The following is a 22,905-nucleotide window of genomic DNA, read 5'->3' on the forward strand; positions in this document are numbered from 1 at the left end:
GCACCCTTCCCTCACCTGACTGATTACAATAACAAAGTATTAATGTTTGTTTTCCCTGTAAAATGCGTGTGACCTCCCTGGCTGGTTGCAATGACACGGGACTGTATCTGAGCCCAGGGTGAAACTTATTTTGTAGCTTTAAATGTTGTCACAGGCCTTATATGCTTATTAAGCATGAGAATAGACTACAAAAAGAAAAGGTACTCAACATTTGCTGAGAAGAAAAAGCATGAAATAATTGTTATAAAAATATTTGAGGCTGACTTTCTTACTCTAGAAATCAGTGTCTGAAGAACAACCTAACTTTATTAATAAATGTTCTTCCTATTGCTTATAAAGTGGTGAGCTTTAGCTCACGAAAGCTCATGCTAAAATAAATTTGTTAGTCTTTAAGGTGCCACAAGTACTCCTGTTTTTTTTGCGGATACAGACTAACACGGCTGCTACTCTGACACCTGTCATTTAAAATGGGCTAATTCTGAACAATCAAACAGATTTTTAAAGGTCAGTAACCTGTGGGCACTGCTAAATCAATATATGTAGCAGTCACTTAAGTGTGTGCACCATAGGATGTCTATTTGGTTAATTATCTCCCAAATCTTTTCAGAATAATCTTTTTTGTTTGTAGATAGTATATTAAAAATGTACCCTTACAAAAGATACACAAATAGCAAAACCAGGAATTTTCTAGAATAATGAAGATATTTAATTATGTTTGTTTTCTGTCTGGAAAACGATACTTAAAATAGGAATTTAATATTTACTTGGAATTAAAGTTAAAAATACCCAGTCACAAGTGTCAGAATAGTTATGAAGAAACTTCAACTTAAAAATTTGATCCTGATCATAAAAATACATGGCAACAAAACTTGTTCTAATTCTTTGATCTTGCAAAAGCTTGTTTTTGATTTCTTCAGTGGTTTCTTTGTGTAATATGAATTGATAAACATTTAATAAATTTAAAGCACAAAGTAATGTATGTGTCGCACATATGCACAATGTATCAGGTTTATTAAAGCAGAATAATTACAAAATCAATTATCAACAACATTCTTCTGGGAAAGAAAAAGTTAAACTGTCTTCCAGCTGTTCAGACACAATTAGGACACTTTAGATTAGCGGGTGCATACATTTTGCTTATTTTTCACAGGTTAGGAATGAAATGGAATTTAAGGCACGACTTTCTATTCAACAGCAGTCCAGAGAGCCCTTCCTACTGGCGTGCTAAATGTAACATTTGGGGGGAATTGTACTGTGACAGATTGTTGGTCTGGTTGATCTGATGGTCCATGAGGAGATCTTTAGAGCCCTGCAGATCTGCAGATATTCACTTTATAGCCACAGACCACGTTTGCAGATAGCGGATGGATGCGGATACAATTTTTGTATCCACGCAGGGGTCTAGAGCTCTTTCTCCTCATGAAGTTGGTCTTCAGAATTAAAAAGTTGGAGAGCTTTTGCTTTACAGTATATGGCGTGATGTCATTGAGCTGCCTTACTGATCCTCCTTGTAAAGGTCTACGCTCAAAGCTGTTCCCCTGTTGTTAAGGCTATCAATGCTGTATAATTTATTCGTTAGTATATAACATTTTAACTGACCTAAGACAAGATGTTGAGTTTGGGCTGAAATTGAGCTTTGATTTGAAAGTTCCACTCAATCAATCTAAACAGTTTGTCTTCTTTCACTTCCTTTCTTTTCTTCTTCCTCCTTGGTTTTCATTTCATATACATTAATAAGATAACGGAATAGTAAGCTGTACTCTGTCATTCTCACTTTGAATCTCATGCTTTAGGTCCACTAAGTGAGTAACTGTGTTTCAAATTAAATATAGACTTTGTTTATAGTCCAGAAAGGCTGGAGAGAGTTCTGAATCAATAGCTTAGCGAGGTACAATCTGGCACACACTTTGAAGACGCTATTATTTTTGTAGAGCAAAAAAGCAAAACATATTTGATCTAAAAAAATCAAACTAAATGATCTAGTGTTTGTCATATTATCAAAGGAGAACCCAAATAGTAAGCAGGTAATGATTATTTTTTGTGTTGCCTGTGACATTTGTCTAGCAAGCATTTAAAAAACAGACAGACAAAAAAACCACCAATAATATTTTAGGTGTTTAACTCCTGAGGGGAGCCACCTTTTCTTTGTAAGACCTACTGTTTAAAAATATTATGTTAGTTTTTAGAATTGATCTTCATTAATTGTTCTTCCTCTTTGCTGCTGCTGCTGCTTGTTACTTTCTATTTGAGAATCCATCCTCCTGAGTTACAAGTAGAGAGCCCTGTGTGGATACAAAATTTGTATCTGCATCCGATACATGATCTGCAAACATGTTCTGTGGATATAAAGTGGATATCTGCAGATTTGCAGGGCTGTAGTTACAAGGAACACGTTTCCTGCATATAAAATTTTGACTTTTTGGAACAAAACATTATAAAGTATGACAACCTCTAATACAGATTAATAGAATATTCTGCCATAGGAGGCGAGAGAATACACAAAGCCTAGCACTTTAAAAGAACAATTTAATATAAACAGTATTTATCGTAAATGTATTATTCAGTGTAATGTATAGTTTAGTAACTAACATTCTTAGACTGGAAATATTGATATACAAAATTTACTTGCTAATATTTAACCATTAAAATGTATCTTTGCTAATGTAAATTCTGTAAGAATTTCATTTTTTTTAAACGTACCCTTTTATTAGTAAGACTAAATCCTGCTCACTATACTTAGGTAAAGTATTTTCACTGACTTCAGTAGGTTTACTCATGAAAATGGTCAATATGACATGTCCTGAAGTGATTTATCTATTCTTGTTCATCACATTTATAAAATTTATCTTTATTTTCCTACTGTATACTCTGTATGCCTATCCTGTAAGTTAAAAAACACAAAATATAGAAGGACTGCCTGTCAATATAATTACCCCTACTCTTAACCCTTTCTCTCCTCAATAGCCTGAGTAAAGAGAGAAGACAATATGGGCTTTGTAGCATTCCCGAGGGCTAATAAATCCAAGGACTTATCACAGAAAATGCTCTGCCAGCAGCTCCCTCTTATTTCTATTGAGGGCATGCCAGCTCGAGTGACTCTGCTGATCTCAGATGCGGTACTGTGTAATGAGGAAAAGAGATCTGTCTTCTCTCACAGAAATAATGGTTTTCTGGCTTAGTACTTGGAAGAATTCTCCAAAAATTGCTTTCCATCAGGGTTGCTTGATTTTGTTGTTCCCACTTTGTTTCCCATTTTATTTGGAAGTGCCAAGATAAAGACATTTTTCTCCTCATAGAAACATCTGATCATAAGGTGTGTGTTTGATGTGACAGCAGCTATCAGTAAGGAAGAGAACACGATATAACTGCAAACATTTGAAGCAGGTGTAACAGAGTAATGGGATAAAAGTGAGATGAATAGCAGGGAGAAAAAACTTCACAGTGGGAGGGAGCTGTGAGGTTAGAACATTGGGGGAAGCTCCATCACTTGAAATGTTCTAAAACTGGAGAAAGTACTACAAAATGTACTTCAGGGAATAATCATGCATTTCTTGGGACGTGGACTTAAGACGTGAAATGTTTTCTTTTAAAAAATATTCTAACACTTTAGATTGGCATTATGTTCCAATCTAATATTTAGAAGTTATATTACATGTATTATGTTGGACTTGGCTTTTTTTAAAGCATTTCTAATAAAAGCAGACCTGTTTGCACTAGTAAATGTGACCTTGTTCTCCTCTTAGATTCTAACATTTGAGACTAAGAATCCAACAGAACTAGCTGAGCGTTTGCGTTCTGTATGCGGAAACCAGAGCAACGCCTATGCCCGTCTGCTTGAATACCGTTTAAATGCTTTGCGTGGACTCTGGAATGCTCAGCGCCAGCTAGCCTTGGAAGAACAACATGAACGGGAAAATTCTGGGGATGAAGAAACGTTGGCCTTGCTCAAGCGTCAGGGTTTGTTACAGCAACCTGAGCAAGCACCATTTACTTCACGGATGGGACTTCTGTTGGTCTTTCCTCTCATTCAGTCTCAAAGTAGAACAGACCCTTCTCTCTGTAACATAACTGCTGAAGTACTATTGAATTGCCTTCGAGATTGCCAGCCTTTGAGTTTGACTAAGGAACCAGCTGACTGTCTTAATGGAATTGAATCTTTGCTCTGCTCCTGGTTGGAGGAAACATCTGCCTCAGGCCAACAGATTCCATATAAACAAAAAGAGAATGCTGCTGCCGCCCTTGTTGCCTTGGCCTGTGCAAGGTAAGAAGAGTCTATATTAGACAGATGTCATGGTTAATGAGGGTAGCATGTGTTTGTGCTAAAGAATGGCAGAAATTACACCTCTACCCCATTATAATGCCACCCGATATAACACGAATTTGGACATAACGCGGTAAAGCAGCGCTTCAGGGAGGCGGGGCTGTGTGCTCGACAGATCAGATCAAGTTAGATATTATGCAGTTTCACCTATAACACGGTAAGATTTTTTTGGCTCCCGAGGACAGCATTATATCGAGGTAGAGGTGTATAATGTGGTCATGCTGTGGAAAAGCTTTTCATTTTACACTACCTAGTAGTCTCTTCATATTAAAAAATTGGTTGGAAAAGGTGAAACCAATACAGAAAATATAAATGCTTAGCTCGTGTGGAAGAGGAAAGATTTAGCCTAGGACTGACTCTTGTGCATGTGGTTTCCTTTACTGTGTTGAACCCATCTATAAGGATGGTTGACACAGGATACTAAACATTCTCTTTATTCTCTTTCTTTTAATAAATGGGGAAAGGTTTGTCTGACTTCTCCCTGTGCTCTGTGACCCTGGTCCTGCTGCTTATTTTTCCTCAAGGGCTTATATAGAGGTCAATGTACTTCAGTCTGTCATCTGCTGAAGGAGGTCTTTTTCATTCAATTGCCACTTTACATAGAGAAGCCCTCAAAGGAAGTAGATTGTGCTAATTCCGTTTTTCTTGGACAAAAAAATGGTGTAGGCTAAGACTTTCAAAATTAACCATTTATTGATTGTTTGTTTTATTTGTGTCCTACTTCACTTTAAAGGCTCCTGATTTTTAGAGGACTGGGTGTTTAGCACTTTCTGAAAATCGTGACCCTCTAATGTACACCAAATCGCTAGTCACATCTGAAAATCTTGACATAAATTTTTTAAATACTTCTGGGCTGAGATGTTGTCTGCCAATTTTAACTGAATAAGGTGCGAATGTAGAATTATAAACACAAGAAAAGTATGTTTTATAATGGAAACTTGCAAATGGTTAGAGAAATGTTATCAGGTGCTGTTGTAATAGGTTTCTTTATAAAGGCTACCTGTGGAAAAAGACTGATGTTGACCTACTGGCTTATAGGTAGCCTGAATTTGAATATAAACACCATATTGTTTTACTGTATCTTTCAAATTCTTTCTGCTGTGAATAATCACCTTCTACATAAAGTGTCTTTGGCCAGTTTTAGGAAAGATTAGCTGAGATAAACTCATAATATTTTTTTAAAAATTACTTTGATCTGAACCGATTGATAAACTGGGCTCAAGCAAACAGTATGAGTTTTAATAAGTCCAAATGTAAAATTATACATCTAGGAACAAAGAATGGGAGACTTTCTCCTGGAAAGCAGTGACTCTTAAAAAGACTTGTATCAGAGGGGTAGCCGTGTTAGTCTGGATCTGTAAGAGCAGCAAAGAGTCCTGTGGCACCTTATAGACTAACAAACGTATTGGAGCATGAGTTTTTGTGGGTGAATACCCACTTCGTCGGATGCGACTTGAGGGCCATGGTGAACATGAGCTCCTAATGCGACATAATGACCCAAAGGGCTAATGTGATCCTTGGATGTATAAATAGGAATCCCGAGTAGGAGTAGGGAGGTTATATTACCTCTGTATTTGGCACTGATGTGACAACTACTGGAATACTGTTTCCCATTCTGGTGTCTGCATTTCAAGAAGGATGCGATAAATTGGAGAGGTTTCAGAGAAGAGCCATGAGGGTGATTTAAGAGATTGGAAAACGTGTCTTATAGTGATAGACTCCAGAAGCTCAATCTGTTTTGCTTAACCAAGAGAAGGTGTGTGTGTGTGGGGAGGATTTGATTCCACTCTAGAAGTACCTATATGGGGGAACAAAACTTTGAGAATGGGTTCTTCAGTCTAGCAGACAAAGTTATAATGAGATCAAATGCTGGGAGTTGAAGCTAGAGAAATTCAGACTAGAAATAAAGCACAATTATTTAACAGTTAGTGTTATTAACCATTGGAACACCTTACCAAGGGTTGTGGTGGATTCTACATCAGTGGCAATTTTAAAATCAAGATTGAAACTTTTTCTAAAAGATCTGCTATAGTTGAAACACAAATCAATTCGGGGAATTCCTGTGCCGGGTTATACATGAGGTCAGATTAGATGACCACAGTAGTATCTTCAGGGTTTATAATCTATTAAATGCATTAAATAAAATGTATGTGACAGATTACATTTGTTTTGTGCACCAGTTGGGGGGTCAGTGGTTGCTATCTGGCATGTCTAAGTTATTATCAAAAGGCATGGATAATGTCTTTGTGAATTTAAATGGTTAAAGGAACCAAAATGAACCAAAGGCATTGAATTGAAGATCTTCTTCATAGCTTGTCTTTACAAAATTATCTACATAATGCTACCTACAGTGTTGTGTTTACCTACAAAAGCCATGCACTCCTCCATGCATTGGGCACCATTTACAAAGAAAGAAGCCTTTGAAAGAAGACTAATATTGATAATCCTTTTTCAATCCTGGGTGCTTCATTTTCCTAAGGATACAAAAGCAATGGGATGAATATTGTTTTAAAAAACTGATTAAAATTCTTGGGGGGAAATTGAAATTGAGCATTTCAAAGACGGGATATCAAAGGACTGTCAACCATTAGAGGCTTTTTCCAGGGTGTAGCACTAAAGTTTGTACAAAACTAATGTACTGGTAATCCGCTTTCTTAGTTTCTATATGCACCTGCAAGTTAAACATTTTGTAGAAGCTACTAAAAAGAGCCCCTTCAGTTGGGGAAGAACCCATTATAAGAAACATTTTGGTAGTGGCCTAAACAATTAGGAGATCTCTACCGTTCAACTTCTCTGACAAACACTTGCAAGTGTATACCCCAAGTTCTATTTCCTAGGCTTGAGATTTTTAAATTCCTTTTAAGGATAATCAATTGCCGAAAGCACTTGACTCTCCCTTTGAAGCCTTCATTTGCAACACTTATAAACCAAATATAGTCCTTCAGGCTGCATAGATGTCATTATTTTTCTTAAATTATGAATAAAAAGAATCTAAGATGCTCTAAAGGTGATTCCCAGTTGCCCTCCCTTGTATATTGTTTATGGAGCTGCCTGTGGCAGCTGATGCCCAAAATAAGAAGTGGGTTCAGGGCTGGCAGTTAGATAACATCCTTCCTTCTGCCCCCTCTTTGTTTGTGTTACCCCAGAGTTGAGTGGAAGTAATCTAGAAGAAGGATGCAAACAGGAAAAAAAGTTGGCTCGTTGAGAGAGAAAACATCCTTGAGGTTTTACAAGGACACTGGACATTGTCTTAAATATCTGTTGTCCTTTGTTGCCTTGCATACAAATTAGTGTATTTTCCATGAACAAAGACTTCTAACTCTTATTTTAATTATTTTCCTAGGGGATCACTGAAAACTTTTGTTCACACAGTACATCTATTACAGAAACAGACAGATCTGGGATCCCTGCCTGTGGCTGATGTATTATACAGGTGGGTAATAACTTTTCTAATTTGTAGCTCTTTTGCATCAACCTTGAAAATGTGTAAATATTAAAGATAAAAGATTAGTCTCAAAATGTGATCCATTGACAAATCCAAGACTTTATAGTTACTAAAATGAAAATTTTGAAGCCCTAGGAAAAATCTGGTTAATTGAAGAAGGATAATGATAAAAGGTTATTTCTCAATGTGTGTTAATTTAAAAAAAAATAAATTCCTAAAGTTCCCTTAAAATGGCTTAATTATGAACTGTAACATAGAGATAAGAAATTTCTCATTTGAAAAATATCTTTAATCTTAATGTTCAAGCTGGTTAATTGTTGCTTTTATCATTATTCTGAAAACATTTTCTTTATGTATCTTACTCTTTACTCTTTTTGGTTTAAAGGTTGCTGCTTCTGGAAGGCGGGCCTGGATCTCCCTCCTGTTTGCTTGGGGGAAAACACATGGTATCTTGGGGATTTGAAGATATGTTACCTGCACCTGATGCCAACAGTGGCTCCAGCTCTGAAAACAAAGGTGAAGAGTTTGTTTTATGACTATACTAAAATCACTTAAGAGGATCAGATTTTTTTTGCATTGATTGTACGGAGTATTTTTTTTCTCTATCTAAAGCTCTAGAATTTCAGAAGTTCTTTCTTTCTGTTGGAAAGAGTATAAAAGCAGTCATGAGGCATAATGAAGAGAACACATGGGGCCATGTTTTTTCAGAAGATAGCGTACTTGGGCATCTGTAGGAACATGCAGGCGCTTGTTATATCTGCAAAACCCCACATTTGTGCAAGAAGATGGCTATGTAGGCACCCAGTTTTCCAACTTGCACATTCAAAAACAGACTAATGGGCATGGACTTAATTTTACAGGGAGCCTGTTATTACTGGGTCATCTTTGTAATAGTACACAATCTTTGTAGTACACAATCGTGTAAACTTGATGGAGATGGGTACATGAGGGAATAGAGCTTCCTTTGGTTGCTTTTTTTTTTTTTTTTTTTTTAGTAGGAGGTTAAATGGAAGAAAAGAGTCCACTTGTATTAAAATTAATAAAGTTTTATCTGGCTAAAGGAAATTTTTAAATCTGCATATTGATGTAGTACAATGGACTGTATCACTTTACTAAACACTTGCTATTGGCTTCAATGCATGGATACAACTCAATTACTGTTAAGGACTGAATGTCATTTTTATCATGGCTAGTGATCTGGGGTATACATTTAGGAGTCTATCAAGCAATATGCATAGCAGAATTCACTGATTTCAATGGGAGTTTTGCACAAAGATTAAATTGAGAATAGCTTTTATAACGAAACTTTTGTTTTTTGTCTAATGCATTATTGTCATGTTAAGCATCCATTAGTGGGAAAGTGCTTAACTTTAGGACTGCCAATGTTTCTGTCCTTTCTCTGCCTTACCCATCTTCCTCTGCTCTGACTTATCTCTTTCTGTGCCTCTCCTGTTCTTCACTCTGTATTTCCCTGCCTGCAGCAATTCCCAATCCCACCACTTCCCTAATTCTATTGCTACAAAGGTAAGCAATGAAATAGTTATTGTTGGTGTTGAAGTGTCATCAGACTTGAGTTGACATCTCAGTGAGATCACTGGAGATGAAAGGAATTCACACCTCTGAGTCATTTGTCTCAGCTTGCCTACAGACTCAGGAAGACAAATATATTGGTTTACACTCCATGCATGTTTGGAAGCTTATGTTTGCAACCATGAGAGCTAGGAAGTCACTTGTTCGGAAAAAAAATGAAAGCTTAGATTCTGTGATCTTAGTATATAATCTGAACTACCAAAATACATTAAGTGGGCTGGTTATTTGACATTCCTGCATTAATATTATATTGTGTGTGCCATACATGTATCATTGCAGCCAGATTTTTCCATTCTCCCCCCACCCTCCATCTTTTTTTGCTTGCTTGTTAGTTTTCTACTTCTACTTCTAATGTATTTGAGTTAAAAGATTTGGTAGAGATCTCATCCTTCTTGATCAAAGATCTTTCTCTCAATTAACAAAGATCTGAGACACAAATGGCTAGATGTACGAGCAATACTGAGTTCCACCAGCATTTACTGGCACCAACAATTACATCTTAAATGCCCTGGGTTAGATTTTTTTTCACATAGTTACAAACAGTATGTTAAGGTTACAGTGGTGGTCTTGAGCAGAAAAGCTTGCCATATTCATAAACCTTGGGTGTTATCTCCCGTTCCAGTATGCTGATGTGTGAGCAACAGTAGCCTCTTCTTGATACCCTAGGAACAGGAGTTAAATCCTTCTATTCTTTTCAAGCAAAACAAAAGAAAATTGTCTTCTGCTCCATTACAACCTTCTGAAAGTATTTAATTGAAAATTATGTTTAAAATGTATTGTAAGGAATAATTTTAGATTCTGGTAGTGAAGGTAAAGCATTTTCATCTAAAATGAGTCCTGTTGATCATGTCCTATTACTAAGCATGGTTAAATGCAGCATTCTAACTTGCACCATAGTCAGACTTGAATAGTGTGCAGCCAAAAATGTGCAGGGGCTCTCTGATCAGGTTCTGAACTCTGAATCAGAACATATGAGGAATTTAAGATTAGAACTTAAACTCTGAGCCATATTGCATAACAGATAAGAAAGCAATACAGAAATAGGGAACTTCTCAAATGTGTATATCATCCATATCTGAGAAAACAGTTTGTTACCTGACGCCATTTTGCATACTTGAATAAGCAGCTGGGTGCATGTTACACTGTTCTCATTCAAGTTGCTTGGAAGCACTTCACATTTTTTGTATAATTTATTTCATATTTTAATATATATACATTAGCAATGTGGGTAAATTGTAAATATATAGTTATGCATAACTGGATACAGGCATGGTAGTGTGCCTACTAAAATGGGGCAGTGGTCCTTGATTGGCCATCTTAGAAGTGACTGTAATACAAATAATAATTTATATATAAATATCAACTTTACCTCTTCTGACCAGAGAAGAAGAGGAGCTCTCATTGGTTTTCAGTCACTGTCCTAACAGCAGCAGCGACATGATCATTGTAGCTTTGCTGTCCATAAAAGGTCTCCACTCAATGCTTCCTTCCTATTTCAGATGCAGACTTAGGGCGCTGTCTTGCAGCAGATGGACTTTATCTTTATACAACTAATTCAGTAGGCAGAGGAATAAGCAAATTAGGATCTGGATTACACGGTACTTTACGGTAAGCCACAGTATTGTGATATTTCTGCCTTTGCAGATCTATTATCCTATCTAGATAAATCTTTGTCACCAGAGGACCTGATAAGTGTATGAAACATCTAATATTTTTTTCACTAAATCATTTTTCAGTGATTCAGATTTAGTGATTTGATTTCCCCCCTTCTTATATTGAAAATTACTGCCATTAAATATCTTCCTCGTCTAACATGGTCCATATTTTGAGATGTTTTCCTTTATAGAATATTGTAGGCATAAATTTATTCTTCCCTGGGAGCAGTTGACAGTGGCAAGTGGGACAGCCTCTGTACCTAGGGAACGAGACTGTCACTGAGGGACATGAGGAAGCTTACCCCCACATTGGAGTCTCTGATATCCATTGGCCAGATGGAGCAAGGGGAGCTGATTGACCAGCATTCACTAGCTCCCAGGATTTAACCTGAGACAGGGGCCATGAGGAGGCCATGTGGAGCTCTTTTGACTCTGTTCCACCCTGAGCTAGGCATGGGAATGTGGCCTGACTGGTACCGCGAGACTAGCCAGTCACCCGTTTGGGGGGTCAAGAAGGAATTTTTTCTCCCATGAGCCAATTGGGAGAGGACCAAGGAATTTTTCACCTTTCCTCACAGCACCTTCAAGCCACAGTAGGCTGAGTAAGAATAGGCATAGTACCTAAATGAGGTACGTGGTTGAGTTATGAATTCATTGCAACTTGCGGCCCTTTTCCAGTGGAGTTGAAAAGATAAAATTAATGGTTCCCAGAGGTAAAAAACCTGGGATTTTGGTGGTGGCCTTGGGCTCATGGGAGAGGGCGAGTCCCTCATGGGTCGAGGTCATGTTCCTTCTGTACCCTCCGTCCCCCTCATGGATGGGTGGGTGGTTGGACTCGGAACAAGCTGAGCTCTGAGGAGAGCCTACCCCAAGTTACCGTTTGTATGGTGGGGTTTACAGGACTCCTGCATTGGAACCAATGGAATGCCTGGTATAGGAGAGTATCGATTATGGATGGGTAGTGCCACTTTCTTGTGTTTAAGTTTAATAAAAGTCGCGGCCTGCTGCTTAAAATCCATCCATCTCATTTCACCACCATGTCCGCATCAAACCTTGGTAGTTAGGAATTTATATCGCCTATGTTACAAATTTCAGCCCTGTGCAATTCACAATACAAATTATTAGCACTGAGATTGTTCTATCTCTTCATTCTTTCCTTGCTTATGATTCTTGAATCTTCAGAGTCTTCACATGCTTAAAACCAGTGTTACTACGTTAAATAAATACATGCCTTTGTAGCCAGGTTCAAACAAAGCTCAAGAAATGTTTGAAAAGGTGCAGCATATTTAAAGGTTTGTAATGTCCTGCTTTTTCCCAGAGGCTTTGTATACTGTCGTAACGAGGAGTTGGAGACTGGATGGGTTGCTTTTGGCAATGGCAAACTTCTTCATCGGCCTGTCTCTTTTGATAATAAGCCTCACTCCCTTTTCCAGGTCATTGACCAGAATACCCTTCAGGTAAAAAAACAAAAACAAAAAAACCACCAAAACCCTTATGCCTTTATTTCATAATCGTAATATAGTAAGGAAATGTTCTTAAATTGTCAAAAATAATAATAATACTGATGTACTTTCAGCAAAATTTCTAATTTAAATTTAATTAGTTCTCTTGTGCTGAGAGTTTGCTTTTTCCCTTCATGAAACTGCTTCTGCAGATTCCCACTGGTAGAGTTGCATGTCCTGCCTCACAAACCATCTTACAAGTTACATTGTGTTACAGTGTTTATGCGCACACATTACAAATTAATAGTATTTTAAAACAAAGCAAAATGATCTTTATCTTCAAACCAAATATATTTAGAGCATACCTACCCCCCCCTCCGATGCCTCCATTTTTCTTAAGTACAAGAATGGTTGGCACCTTCACTTCTCGCTATAATTGTGTTTTGCAGACGAGCAACTATCCCTCTTGACAATGTTTTTCCATTGTGGTTTAAAGAAGTTTCACTGAAGAATAAGGAGTAAGGCTGTTTGTCTGTTTCCAGCCATATACAATATGTTTCCTCAAATTAAGTGTTTGGATTCCTCATTAAATGAGTTTCCTTCCAGAATTTTGAGCAGACATTTCAGTAAAGTAGGATAAAGCATATAACTATATTAATATTAACATTTTGCTGATGGTACTATATACATTTTTCAGCAATTTGAAACCATGATCTTTTGTCTATTTTTAGATGGATAACTGTGTCTTGCTAGCATGGAATTTGTTAGTACACAATACCTTTATTTGGCAAACTGTATTCTCCCTCAAATCATAGCAAATTATAACTAGATAAGTAAGCCTAATGAGCCTTGTTCTAGAATAACTAAAAACACTAACTTTTTAAATTAATAGTCTGAAGAACAGCTTCAAAATGTGAACTGAACTCTCCTTCTTTCTTGCTTTCCTATTGATCTCTAGGTATGTCACATACTCCCCATGCCAGTAAATCACTTCCCAGTTGGCAGTACTATGACCACAGTACATCTTTCTTCAGATGGTACCTATTTCTATTGGATCTGGTCTCCTGCAAGCCTGAATGAAAAAACACCAAAGGGACACTCTGTCTTTATGGATATTTTTGAACTTATAGTAAGTGTATTTTCAATTAAATTAGCAATTTGTTTATTTGTAGCAGACTTAGTTTAGTGACATGAATAACACTTCTTAAAATAGTAACATTTAATAAAGTTACTGGACATGTTAATTGTTTGAGTGCTAGTACATAACTTCAGGAATACAGTCAAAATATTACAAGCAGTTGACATAGTGTTTAACAGGATGAAAAGCCATACTATAAAATCTGCACTTCCAAAGGACATTCCAATATTGCAGGCTTGCTTGTAACATGTGTTGTTAGTGTGAAATATATTATAGCATCGTTATTACTCTGTTTCATACTGAAACAGTAATTTAGTGTAAGTGCCATATACTACGTGGAGACTGCTTACTTTGTATTATTTGCTATAGTTAAAAAATCATCTAAATACTGGGTTTTGTATAATGTTAACTTCAACTTTATTTCTGGAAATTTATTTATAGCAACTGGACTATTACTGTTGTATTTTCCAAAGTAAAAAATGTCTAAAGATGATCAGTCATGATATGATTTTGGCCATGATATAATAATCTGTATTTCTAGGTATTTCAGTCACACCAATCACCTTGGTATCAGACTTCCTTGCATACATCTGGATCTGGTTTTTGCTTCTCTTCTCATTTTGCGAGCATGGAGGAATAAAATCCTCAATCTCTTAGGGACTTAAATATCTAAGGATTTTTTTTTTCATTTGCATAGGTAGAAAATGATATATGTATAGCAAATCCTCTACAGGAGCGCATTATACTAATGAGAAAAGAGGGAGAATCTGCAAAGAGTATAAATGAGATGCTTCTGAGCAGGCTTTCAAGGTACAGAGCCTCCCCATCAGCAACACTGGCTGCTTTAACTGGCTCTACAATTTCCAATACATTGAAAGAGGACCAAGCAGGTCAGAAGAGTTCTCTTCTCCTTTACAATAATTTTTCATTTTTTGTTTGCAGTGATGCATATTTACAAAATTATTTCTCTAACTGTAGAATTTGAAAATCCTACATACCTGTACATATAGAGTCTTTTAATTTAGGCTCTTTAAACTGCCATCATATACATTACTGTTATGAATTTCTTAGAATTTATTAAAATTCTTGAAAGTTGTGTGAATTTCTTGTAAAGATAATTGCTTTTGGAATACTTCATGCAAATACATACTTCAGTGCAAGTGCTTAACATTCAAAGTTCTAATAGCAAAATAACAGTTCATATTCATATAAAATACACTGCTGCTGCGGCACTTTCAGGTATTCGGCAGCAATTCGGCAGAGGGTCCCTCACTCCCGCTCGGAGCGAAGGACCTCCTGCTGAATTGCCGCAGATCGCGATCGCGTTTGTTTTTTGTTTGTTGTTTTTTGTTTTTTGGGGGTTTTTTTTGGCTGCTTGGGGTGGCAAAACCCCTGGAGCTGGCCCTGGCAGTAGGAACAGTTAAACCATTTTAAACTTAATTTAAAGCTCAGTATGAGTGGTTCTTTAGATTAATTTTACATTCAGCATAACATACTGCAGTATATAAAATGCAAATTTTGATTGAGAAGCAATTTAAATATTTCAGAATGAGGGTTTTCATTTTTTAAATGTAGGAATTGTAGAAAAGTAGGGCAAAGATCAAATTAATTTGTACTGCAGATTGATCTTGAATTATTTTTACAGGCCATCTGGATCCCTTTATCTCGATGTTGTTATAAACTCCTTTAATTGGGCTAAAAATTAAAATTCATCAGCCATAACTTATAAAGCTTTCCTAGATTTTGGTGAAACTTATTTCACTGAAGATCTCATAGTAGTTTGATTTTAGTCAGGTAGCTCCTCTCTTCTGTTTAATTGTACATTTCCAAAAGATCTATAGGAAAATTGAACGTTCAAGAATAAAACTAATGGCTAAACTATGGGACTGGTGTGTCAGACAAAACTGACTTGATTACTCTCCCAGAAAACTAATTTTATTGTCAACTCCATGGTTAAGTGATTATTTGTTGTTGTTTTGTCCTTAAAGGACCAAGATATTGTCTTTGATATGGGGATGGGAAGGTACAGCCGGTGAAGGGATTTGAGGAGAAGCAGATGGTGGTTGGAGTGGCAACCAAGAGGAGCTTAGCAGATGTATTCTGAATTGATTTGAGGAGGATCATACAATTTTCATGGAGACCAAAGATGACATTGGAGTAGTTATGTGTAAGATTATCAGGGTTTGGGCCAGAGTTTTGGTAGGGGGTATAGAAAGGAAAGTTTAGATTCTGGAGATAATGTAGAAGGAAAACTGACAGGATTTCATGATAGATTTGATGTGGGGAGAAAATGAAGGAAGAGTAAAAATAACTCCAGGATTGTGAGCCTGTGTTGGGAGGGAAGGGGGTAATGGAATTGCCAGTGAGATAAAGATAGGAGGAAAATGAGGTGAGGCTAGATGCATAAGTGATTTTATAAGGATTTAAAAATGGCATTAATAGTACATTGAGGCAATACTTAGAGGCCTTAAAAGTCTTCCAAGAAATCCGAAAGGATCTTTTTCTTCAGAAGATGTTTCACTTTTAGGCTATAAATAAAGGCTTACATGGAACCATTGACAAACCTGTAACAATAGCATGGTTATTTTCTTCTGGCATTATTAATCCTTACTATGAATAGGATACTTCAGAAAATCCTAAATCAGTTTCCAGTAAGTGTCCCAAGCTCTCAAAATGAACTTTAACATTTCTGTTGGCAGTAGAAATTGTTAATCATATTCTTATTTTTTATGCCAGTGACCATGTGTGTTATGAAATTTCATTATACTTGTGTAAACTCATATTGAGGTGAGGGATACTCCAGTGGTGATACACCATATTGTTTGGGACATCAATAAACAGGTCCAATTCCCATTCAAAGCACTCATCGAGTACTCTTTTCACACTGTAGCACTGTTGGAATTGTTTTTTGGGCACTATTCCGCAGTACCTCTTCATTATTGATGAAATAGCAAATGTGTGTGACATTGTTATTGGTATACTGATTAATTGTTTATATATTACAGTATTACTGTTCTTTATTACCTTATTGAAACTACTATATTAAGTTTCATTTTATTCAAACACCCTGTCTAAACTAGTGTACTGATCACTTTCTTTGCATTCTGAGGATTTTTTTAAAGTTCCTTTTCAGGGCAAACTTTCTATGGGTATGTCTTGAATAGTTCTCTCCCTTTTTTCAAATATGCATTAAACAACCTGGAACCCTGGGTTCACTGACTAATGGTGAGATTACTGTATGCATATGGATTTTAAAATATCTCATGGATCCAGTTACATGTTGTTATAAGTTCCTCAGTTAAGAAAATGCTCTCTCTAACCAGTGGAATGTACATTTACACCACTGCAAATATTTTCCTAGTGTTTTTGCACGTACCCTTTAGATTGTGATAGGGAGTGGAAAGAGGTATAATGGAGATTTTGTAAAATCTATATGTTGCCTAGTAGTGAATAGGAGTGCTTCAGAAAATAAAATATGGGTTCCTCTTGAACAGTCAGTATTCAGAGCAATGTTGATCAGCTTTGGCTGGAGCTCCACCCTCACCTTCTTGGCTGGAGGCTAGATCATCATGCTTCACTGGATATGGGACCCCAGGGTAGGGGGATTTCAAGGGATTAAAAAGTGGTAGTGAATCCCAGAGGGCCTCTTGTCTTAATTTCCTTGGGCTTTAAAATGTTGCTCGTGATATTTTACCATCTTAGACATCCCTAGGACAGATTTTTGTTTGCTTCTCTGTATATTATACCTTCTATTAGCTTTTAGGTTTCTATTTTTTTCTGATGTTGTTGTTGTTGTCATTGTCATTATGGAAACTAGGGTTTATTGTTTTTATTCATATTTAAAGATCGTTTTATTCAAATTATATTTTAAAATGCCACTGAAACTGTGCATGCCCTCTGAGGAACTATCTCCTAATGAGTGTGTGTGGGGGGATCTTTAGAGTCCACTGGCCAGACCCACAAGTAACTTCCAAAGCCTGCAAAAATGTTAGATTTATCAGTATTTCTGATGGATTTATTTAAACTCCAAAACAGATTATATTTAGGACTTCTGTCTTGCTTGCTCTCCATATCTTACGAATTGTTTAGAGAAATAATTGTTTGATTCATTGCTTTATTTAACATTTCAGCTGCTAACACTAGTTGTGGGCTACCACTAAAAATGTTACGAAAGACTCCAATGTACACATGTGGAACATATTTGGTGATGTTGGTCCCACCTCCAGGTGGGTCAGGCAGCTCTGCGACACGATCACTGTTTGGTGGGACAAGTGGTTTGTCATCTTTGAAAAGTAAGTTGTTTTTTTGTTATCCTTACAGCAGATTTCAGAGACTCTCTTCTTTATCATATTTTAAACGTTTGAGAAATTAATTGGAGATTTTTTTTTTATTTTATTTTTTTTAAAGTTCTTGCTTCTAGCTTGGTATACAATATTTCAGATGGGCAGTTCACAAGCCGAGCAGATCTCATTGATGCCGCAGGAAGTTCACTGGGACGTGGTGCTCTAATACCAGGACTTGGTAAGAAATACATTTATTTTTAGGGACATTCAGTATTGGAGATAGCAATCTCCATTTTCTAAATTATTTCTTTCAATTTCCAGTAACTTCCACTTTTTTTTGTAAAAAAATAAATAAAATTACAACTTAGAAGATGTGATGTGAAAATTCTGAAGGAAAGCTTTTTTCCTGGTTTCTTATGATTTGGTTTGCAAGTTTTGAAGGTGCACTCTCTCTTGTAGACAGTGAGAAGAGGTATTGACCTTAGATGGAGAGAACTTGGAAGGTTTTTTTAATATCCGTTGTATTACAGACTCTTTAAAAGAAAGAGTCAATGTTTAGAAGATTTGAACTTTCCTATCTTTACTTTAAAAAATAAATATATTAACCAGGAAGATGTTCTGCTTATATTTTCTTATTTACCTGTGACTTTGGTTTTCACGACTTCACTTGCATTTGCATTCTGGACTTGGATTGCTTCTGCCAGCTCAATAGTCAGAAGGATACAAAATAGAATAGGAATAAATTGTTAAACACTGGCTATGCTAGATAAGCAGGGAGGGAGAACTCAGTGGTTTGAGCTTTGGTCTGCTAAACCCAGGGTTGTGAGTTCAATCCTTGAGGGGGCCATTTAGGGATCTGGGGCAAAAATCTGTCAGGGACAGTACTTGGTCCTGCTAGTGAAGGCAGGGGACTGGACTCAATGACCTTTCAAGGTCCCTTCCAGTTCTATGAGATAGGTATATAATAGATACCAACAGGTTTTAAACAATGCTTAATTAACTAGGATCTGTATAGGACTCCCATTGACAAGGATCAAAAGTATAATTTTTTTAATGTTCGTTAAAACACTTTGGCCAACAAGTTTTGAAACTCTAGCGCAGTAATAACTCTAGGAGTATGTTAACATGTTAATCAATCAAGCTGATAGTTCACCACAGTCCGCTTAACGCCTGTCACAATACAACTAGTCCAATCTACGCTTGAGTTTTGAAATGTGCTTAAATATCTTCTATCCTAGTCTAGACAAGCCTATAGAAGCAGCAAAGAATCCTGTGGCACCTTATAGACTAACAGACGTTTTGCAGCATGAGCTTTCGTGGGTGAATACCCAAGTCACTTTGCATCCGAAGAAGTGAGTATTCACCCACGAAAGCTCATGCTGCAAAACATCTGTTTGTCTATAAGGTGCCACAGGATTCTTTGCTGCTTCTACAGAACCAGACTAACACGGCTACCCCTCTGATACTTGATGCCTATAGAAGAATTTTCTGCAATCTCATGCAGTGGGGATACTGCCAAGTTCATACTTTTCCTCTCTCTCCTTTATATAATTTCTAAAGATCCAGCTATGACGCTCTTACACAATTCTTGTTTTTATGATGTATTGTGCCGACTTGTAAGCTGCTCAGGCCAGAGGTCTGTTTGCTTACCACTCTTCACCAGTTGCACAGCACCATACATGTCACTAGCTATATAAATAACCTGCAAAGTAGTAAGAGCAAGGCTATTAAATTAAAAACAAATCCAATTAATTATGAATAGAGAGAGCTAAAATATTTGAAACTTCTTTATCTATTTTTCTTGAACAGCAGCATAAGCAAGGGTAAAAATGTTGAGGTCCATGGTAACTTTTTAAAAAAAAAACGAATGACATAACATTCTCCCCCCCCCCCCCCATGTCCATCACTAAGTACGGTAATTTTCTCAAGTGTCTGTCATGCAACATGGTGGTGCCAACTCCTGAGCATAAGATGCTAGCCCCAGTATTTCAGGCAGTTGATTAATTGGTAGCAGGCAATTTGAGTGATAAGGACACTGAGGAATGAGGGGTTTGCACTAACCACATTAGGAAATTTGCTTTAAAAGATTGTTATTCTTAACCCTTATCTTTAAGCAGCTTGATGTGTCACCTAATGTAATTGAATTAACTTTAGAAAACACATTAAATCCACATCTGATATAGCAATGTTTGCATTGCTTTCCAAGAAAAAAAATCCAATAGAAAATACTATCATCAGACAACTTTTTAATAAATAAAAATTATTTTGATTTTTTTTTTGTATATTCTCTCTTCAGGTGCATGTTATGATACTAGGAATAACATGATATGGACGTGCTCTAATGACTATATTGATCAATGGTGTAATCCTGGAAACCAAGCATTCCATTATGTCTGTCAGAGACTGGGAGTTAGTCATATCATCACAGAGCCTAGAGGTGAGCATATAGTCAGCACTTTGTATAAGTGTAAGTAAAATATGAGATTTATGTGAGTTTAGACTACTTTAAGCACTGAACATACTTTCTTCAGAAAGCCACAAGGTTAGTTACAGCATATTACAAAATTACTTGATCTTTATTGAAGATAAGAAAAAAGCTTTTTTTTGTGCATGTTTATTGGTTTTCTGACTTCTGCCTTTAACGCTTCTAAAAACTTGAACAGAAATCTCTTACCTTTAATGCAGACGATAGCTCTAAAGGGCTGCAGAATTTCATTGATGCTAATGATGGTTTCATAACATATTTTAAAAATGAATGTAAACTTGATACATGCACCTCTGTGTTCATAAAGAAATGGACATACTTTTCTCTCTTTCTTTCAGGAGATGATATAACCACAAATGAGGTTATCAACCAGTTACTGCACCATGTTGGTGCCATGTGCATACACCAACTAAATCTCCTTGCAGCCAGTAACAATCTCCCAATAACAAATTTTTTGGGCAAACAACATCCCATAGAAGCACACCATCTCAGCAGTATTTGCGACATCATGGAGAAAGCTATGGTGAATGGAGATACTTGCATTATACGCTGCATCCTTGTTGTCTTTCAGGTATAAACAAATCTTAAATATATTTTAAAATAAACTCTGTAAAGGAGACTTTAAGAATGCAGACCAACAAGTAAGCCTTTTTTAAAATGAATGGTGACTTTGTATTGAGTAGAGAAGAGCTAATGGACATTAACCTAGAGATAACTTCTTATTTTGCATTTCTAGAATGTGTTATAGCCTAAAATTAGACCCTATGAGTTCTTATCTATGTTTTACAAATTGGATAAGATCCAGAGAGGTTAAGTTATTTGCTCAAGGACAAGGGTGGTTTGTCTAGGTTTTTGTTAAGGCACTGATCGCAGACTCAGTAGATCTGGATTCAATTCCTGATTACCACCAACTTTGAGCAACCTTGGAGAAATTATTTAGAGTGGCCATAAAAATGTTTAAAGTTGGCCTAACTCTGCTTCCATTTGAGCCACTTTGTTATAGAGGCTTTCCTGTATGAAGCACTTCCCTTGAGTAGAGAAAAATTTGTTTTTAATATTGCTGTATTTTCTAACTATCGTTTTTGTAGGTGGTTTTTAAATTTTTCTTCAGCCCCCAAACTGAGAGAAACAGAGACATTGTTAGAAGGTCTGGCCTCTTACTTTGGCAGTTACTGATGGCACCAAAGAGCCAGATTTGCCCTGAAATTCAGAAGGAGGTCTGTCTAGCAATCAGGTAAATATCAATGTTACTTTGTCAAAATGAAGTGAAACTAAGATCTTAATGATAGTCATGAAAAATCATAACCTGGCCGTAATTTTAGTTTACTGTTATTTCTTAGTTCACTGAGCCATTCAAGTTAAAAATACAGCTAATCTGAACTTTGTTATAAGAATCCAGGATTCTGTGTGTAAACTATGCCTGTGGCAAATTTTAGATAAATATGATCAGATCTTGCAAATTTGGTTGGTTTGGAGGGGAAGAAAAATGCAGGATGTTAAGTGGCGATGGTGATGCAGTATGCAATAACTACATTATGCCTACTTTAAATTGCTCCTGCAGTTCCTATTGGCTACACTTTTTCTTTTTCTTTTAACCTAACCATGAGTATGGTGTTAAATAGCTGTAATGTTTCACCCAAGACTTGGCTGCATTTCAGTGATGGGTACAGTGTGTTTGTGTGTGTGTGTGGTTTATATATGCTCTGAGGTGAAAGAATCTGTGTAAATGATGGTGGTTAGAGCAATGTTTCAGAAAGCAAATTTGAGACTTTTTTTGGGGGTGGGGGTGACCAGGGGTGTGGAGACAAGTGGAGTGAGTGGGGTTTGGGGATGCTATAGGTTGAGGATGATTTTGGAAAAGTATGAAATGGGTTGCAAGGATGGGGGGAGGGATAGCTCAGTGGTTTGAGCATTGGCCTGCTAAACCCAGGGTTGTGAGTTCAATCCTTGAGGAGGCTACTTAGGGATCAGGGGCAAAAATTGGTCCTGCTAGTGAAGGCAGGGGGCTGGACTCGATGATCTTTCAAGGTCCCTTCCAGTTCTAGGAGATTGGTATATCTCCAATTATTACCTTTATTACCAGGTGGCTTGGGGTGGCAGGAGACTTGTGTTTAGGGATGAGGAACCTGTGTTATATAGGCATCCTGGGATTGGGTGAGCCCAATGTCTTTGTGTTGCTGCATCAGCACCTAACAGTATTATCCAAGCAGATGCTTCAGCTCCCCAGCACACTGGGCACTAGTGCTGAAGGAACAGTGTCATTGAGCCCGAACTGCACTGCTGTCTCATTTGAGCTACAAGCTGTGAAACTTTTCTGTAGTTTGTCATGACAGCAGAGTGACCAAGTTGAGGACAATAAAGTGGAAAAAATGCAATTGTGTATCAAGAGAATCAGAAAATGTGCATCTCAAGGGCAAATAATGTTGTCTCAGGTGTCCTAATCACAGATTGTAAATCTGCTTTCAAGTGGGAAATGTTCCAAAGCTTGAGAACAAAATCTTCCAAAGATCAACCTGTGTGCCTTTCTTATAAACCACTAAGTTACA

General features: G+C 36.9%; 1 protein-coding gene across 1 annotated transcript in view; it reads left to right on the forward strand.

Annotated features, from left to right (window-relative positions):
- The window catches only part of HECTD4 (HECT domain E3 ubiquitin protein ligase 4), a 108,375-nt gene that overhangs the window by 16,058 nt on the left and 69,412 nt on the right, over positions 1–22,905 (forward strand). Inside the window, exons 2-13 of the mRNA XM_044989845.1 lie at positions 3,744–4,261; positions 7,665–7,754; positions 8,152–8,282; positions 10,856–10,964; positions 12,330–12,468; positions 13,412–13,582; positions 14,289–14,481; positions 17,722–17,883; positions 17,999–18,112; positions 20,171–20,311; positions 20,698–20,930; positions 21,448–21,593. Of these exons, the coding sequence (XP_044845780.1) occupies positions 3,744–4,261; positions 7,665–7,754; positions 8,152–8,282; positions 10,856–10,964; positions 12,330–12,468; positions 13,412–13,582; positions 14,289–14,481; positions 17,722–17,883; positions 17,999–18,112; positions 20,171–20,311; positions 20,698–20,930; positions 21,448–21,593 (2,147 nt within the window). The remainder of the gene's footprint in view (positions 1–3,743; positions 4,262–7,664; positions 7,755–8,151; positions 8,283–10,855; positions 10,965–12,329; positions 12,469–13,411; positions 13,583–14,288; positions 14,482–17,721; positions 17,884–17,998; positions 18,113–20,170; positions 20,312–20,697; positions 20,931–21,447; positions 21,594–22,905) is intronic.

The sequence above is a fragment of the Mauremys mutica genome, chromosome 16 (assembly GCF_020497125.1).
Source record: "Mauremys mutica isolate MM-2020 ecotype Southern chromosome 16, ASM2049712v1, whole genome shotgun sequence".
NCBI classification, from domain to species: Eukaryota; Metazoa; Chordata; order Testudines; family Geoemydidae; genus Mauremys; species Mauremys mutica.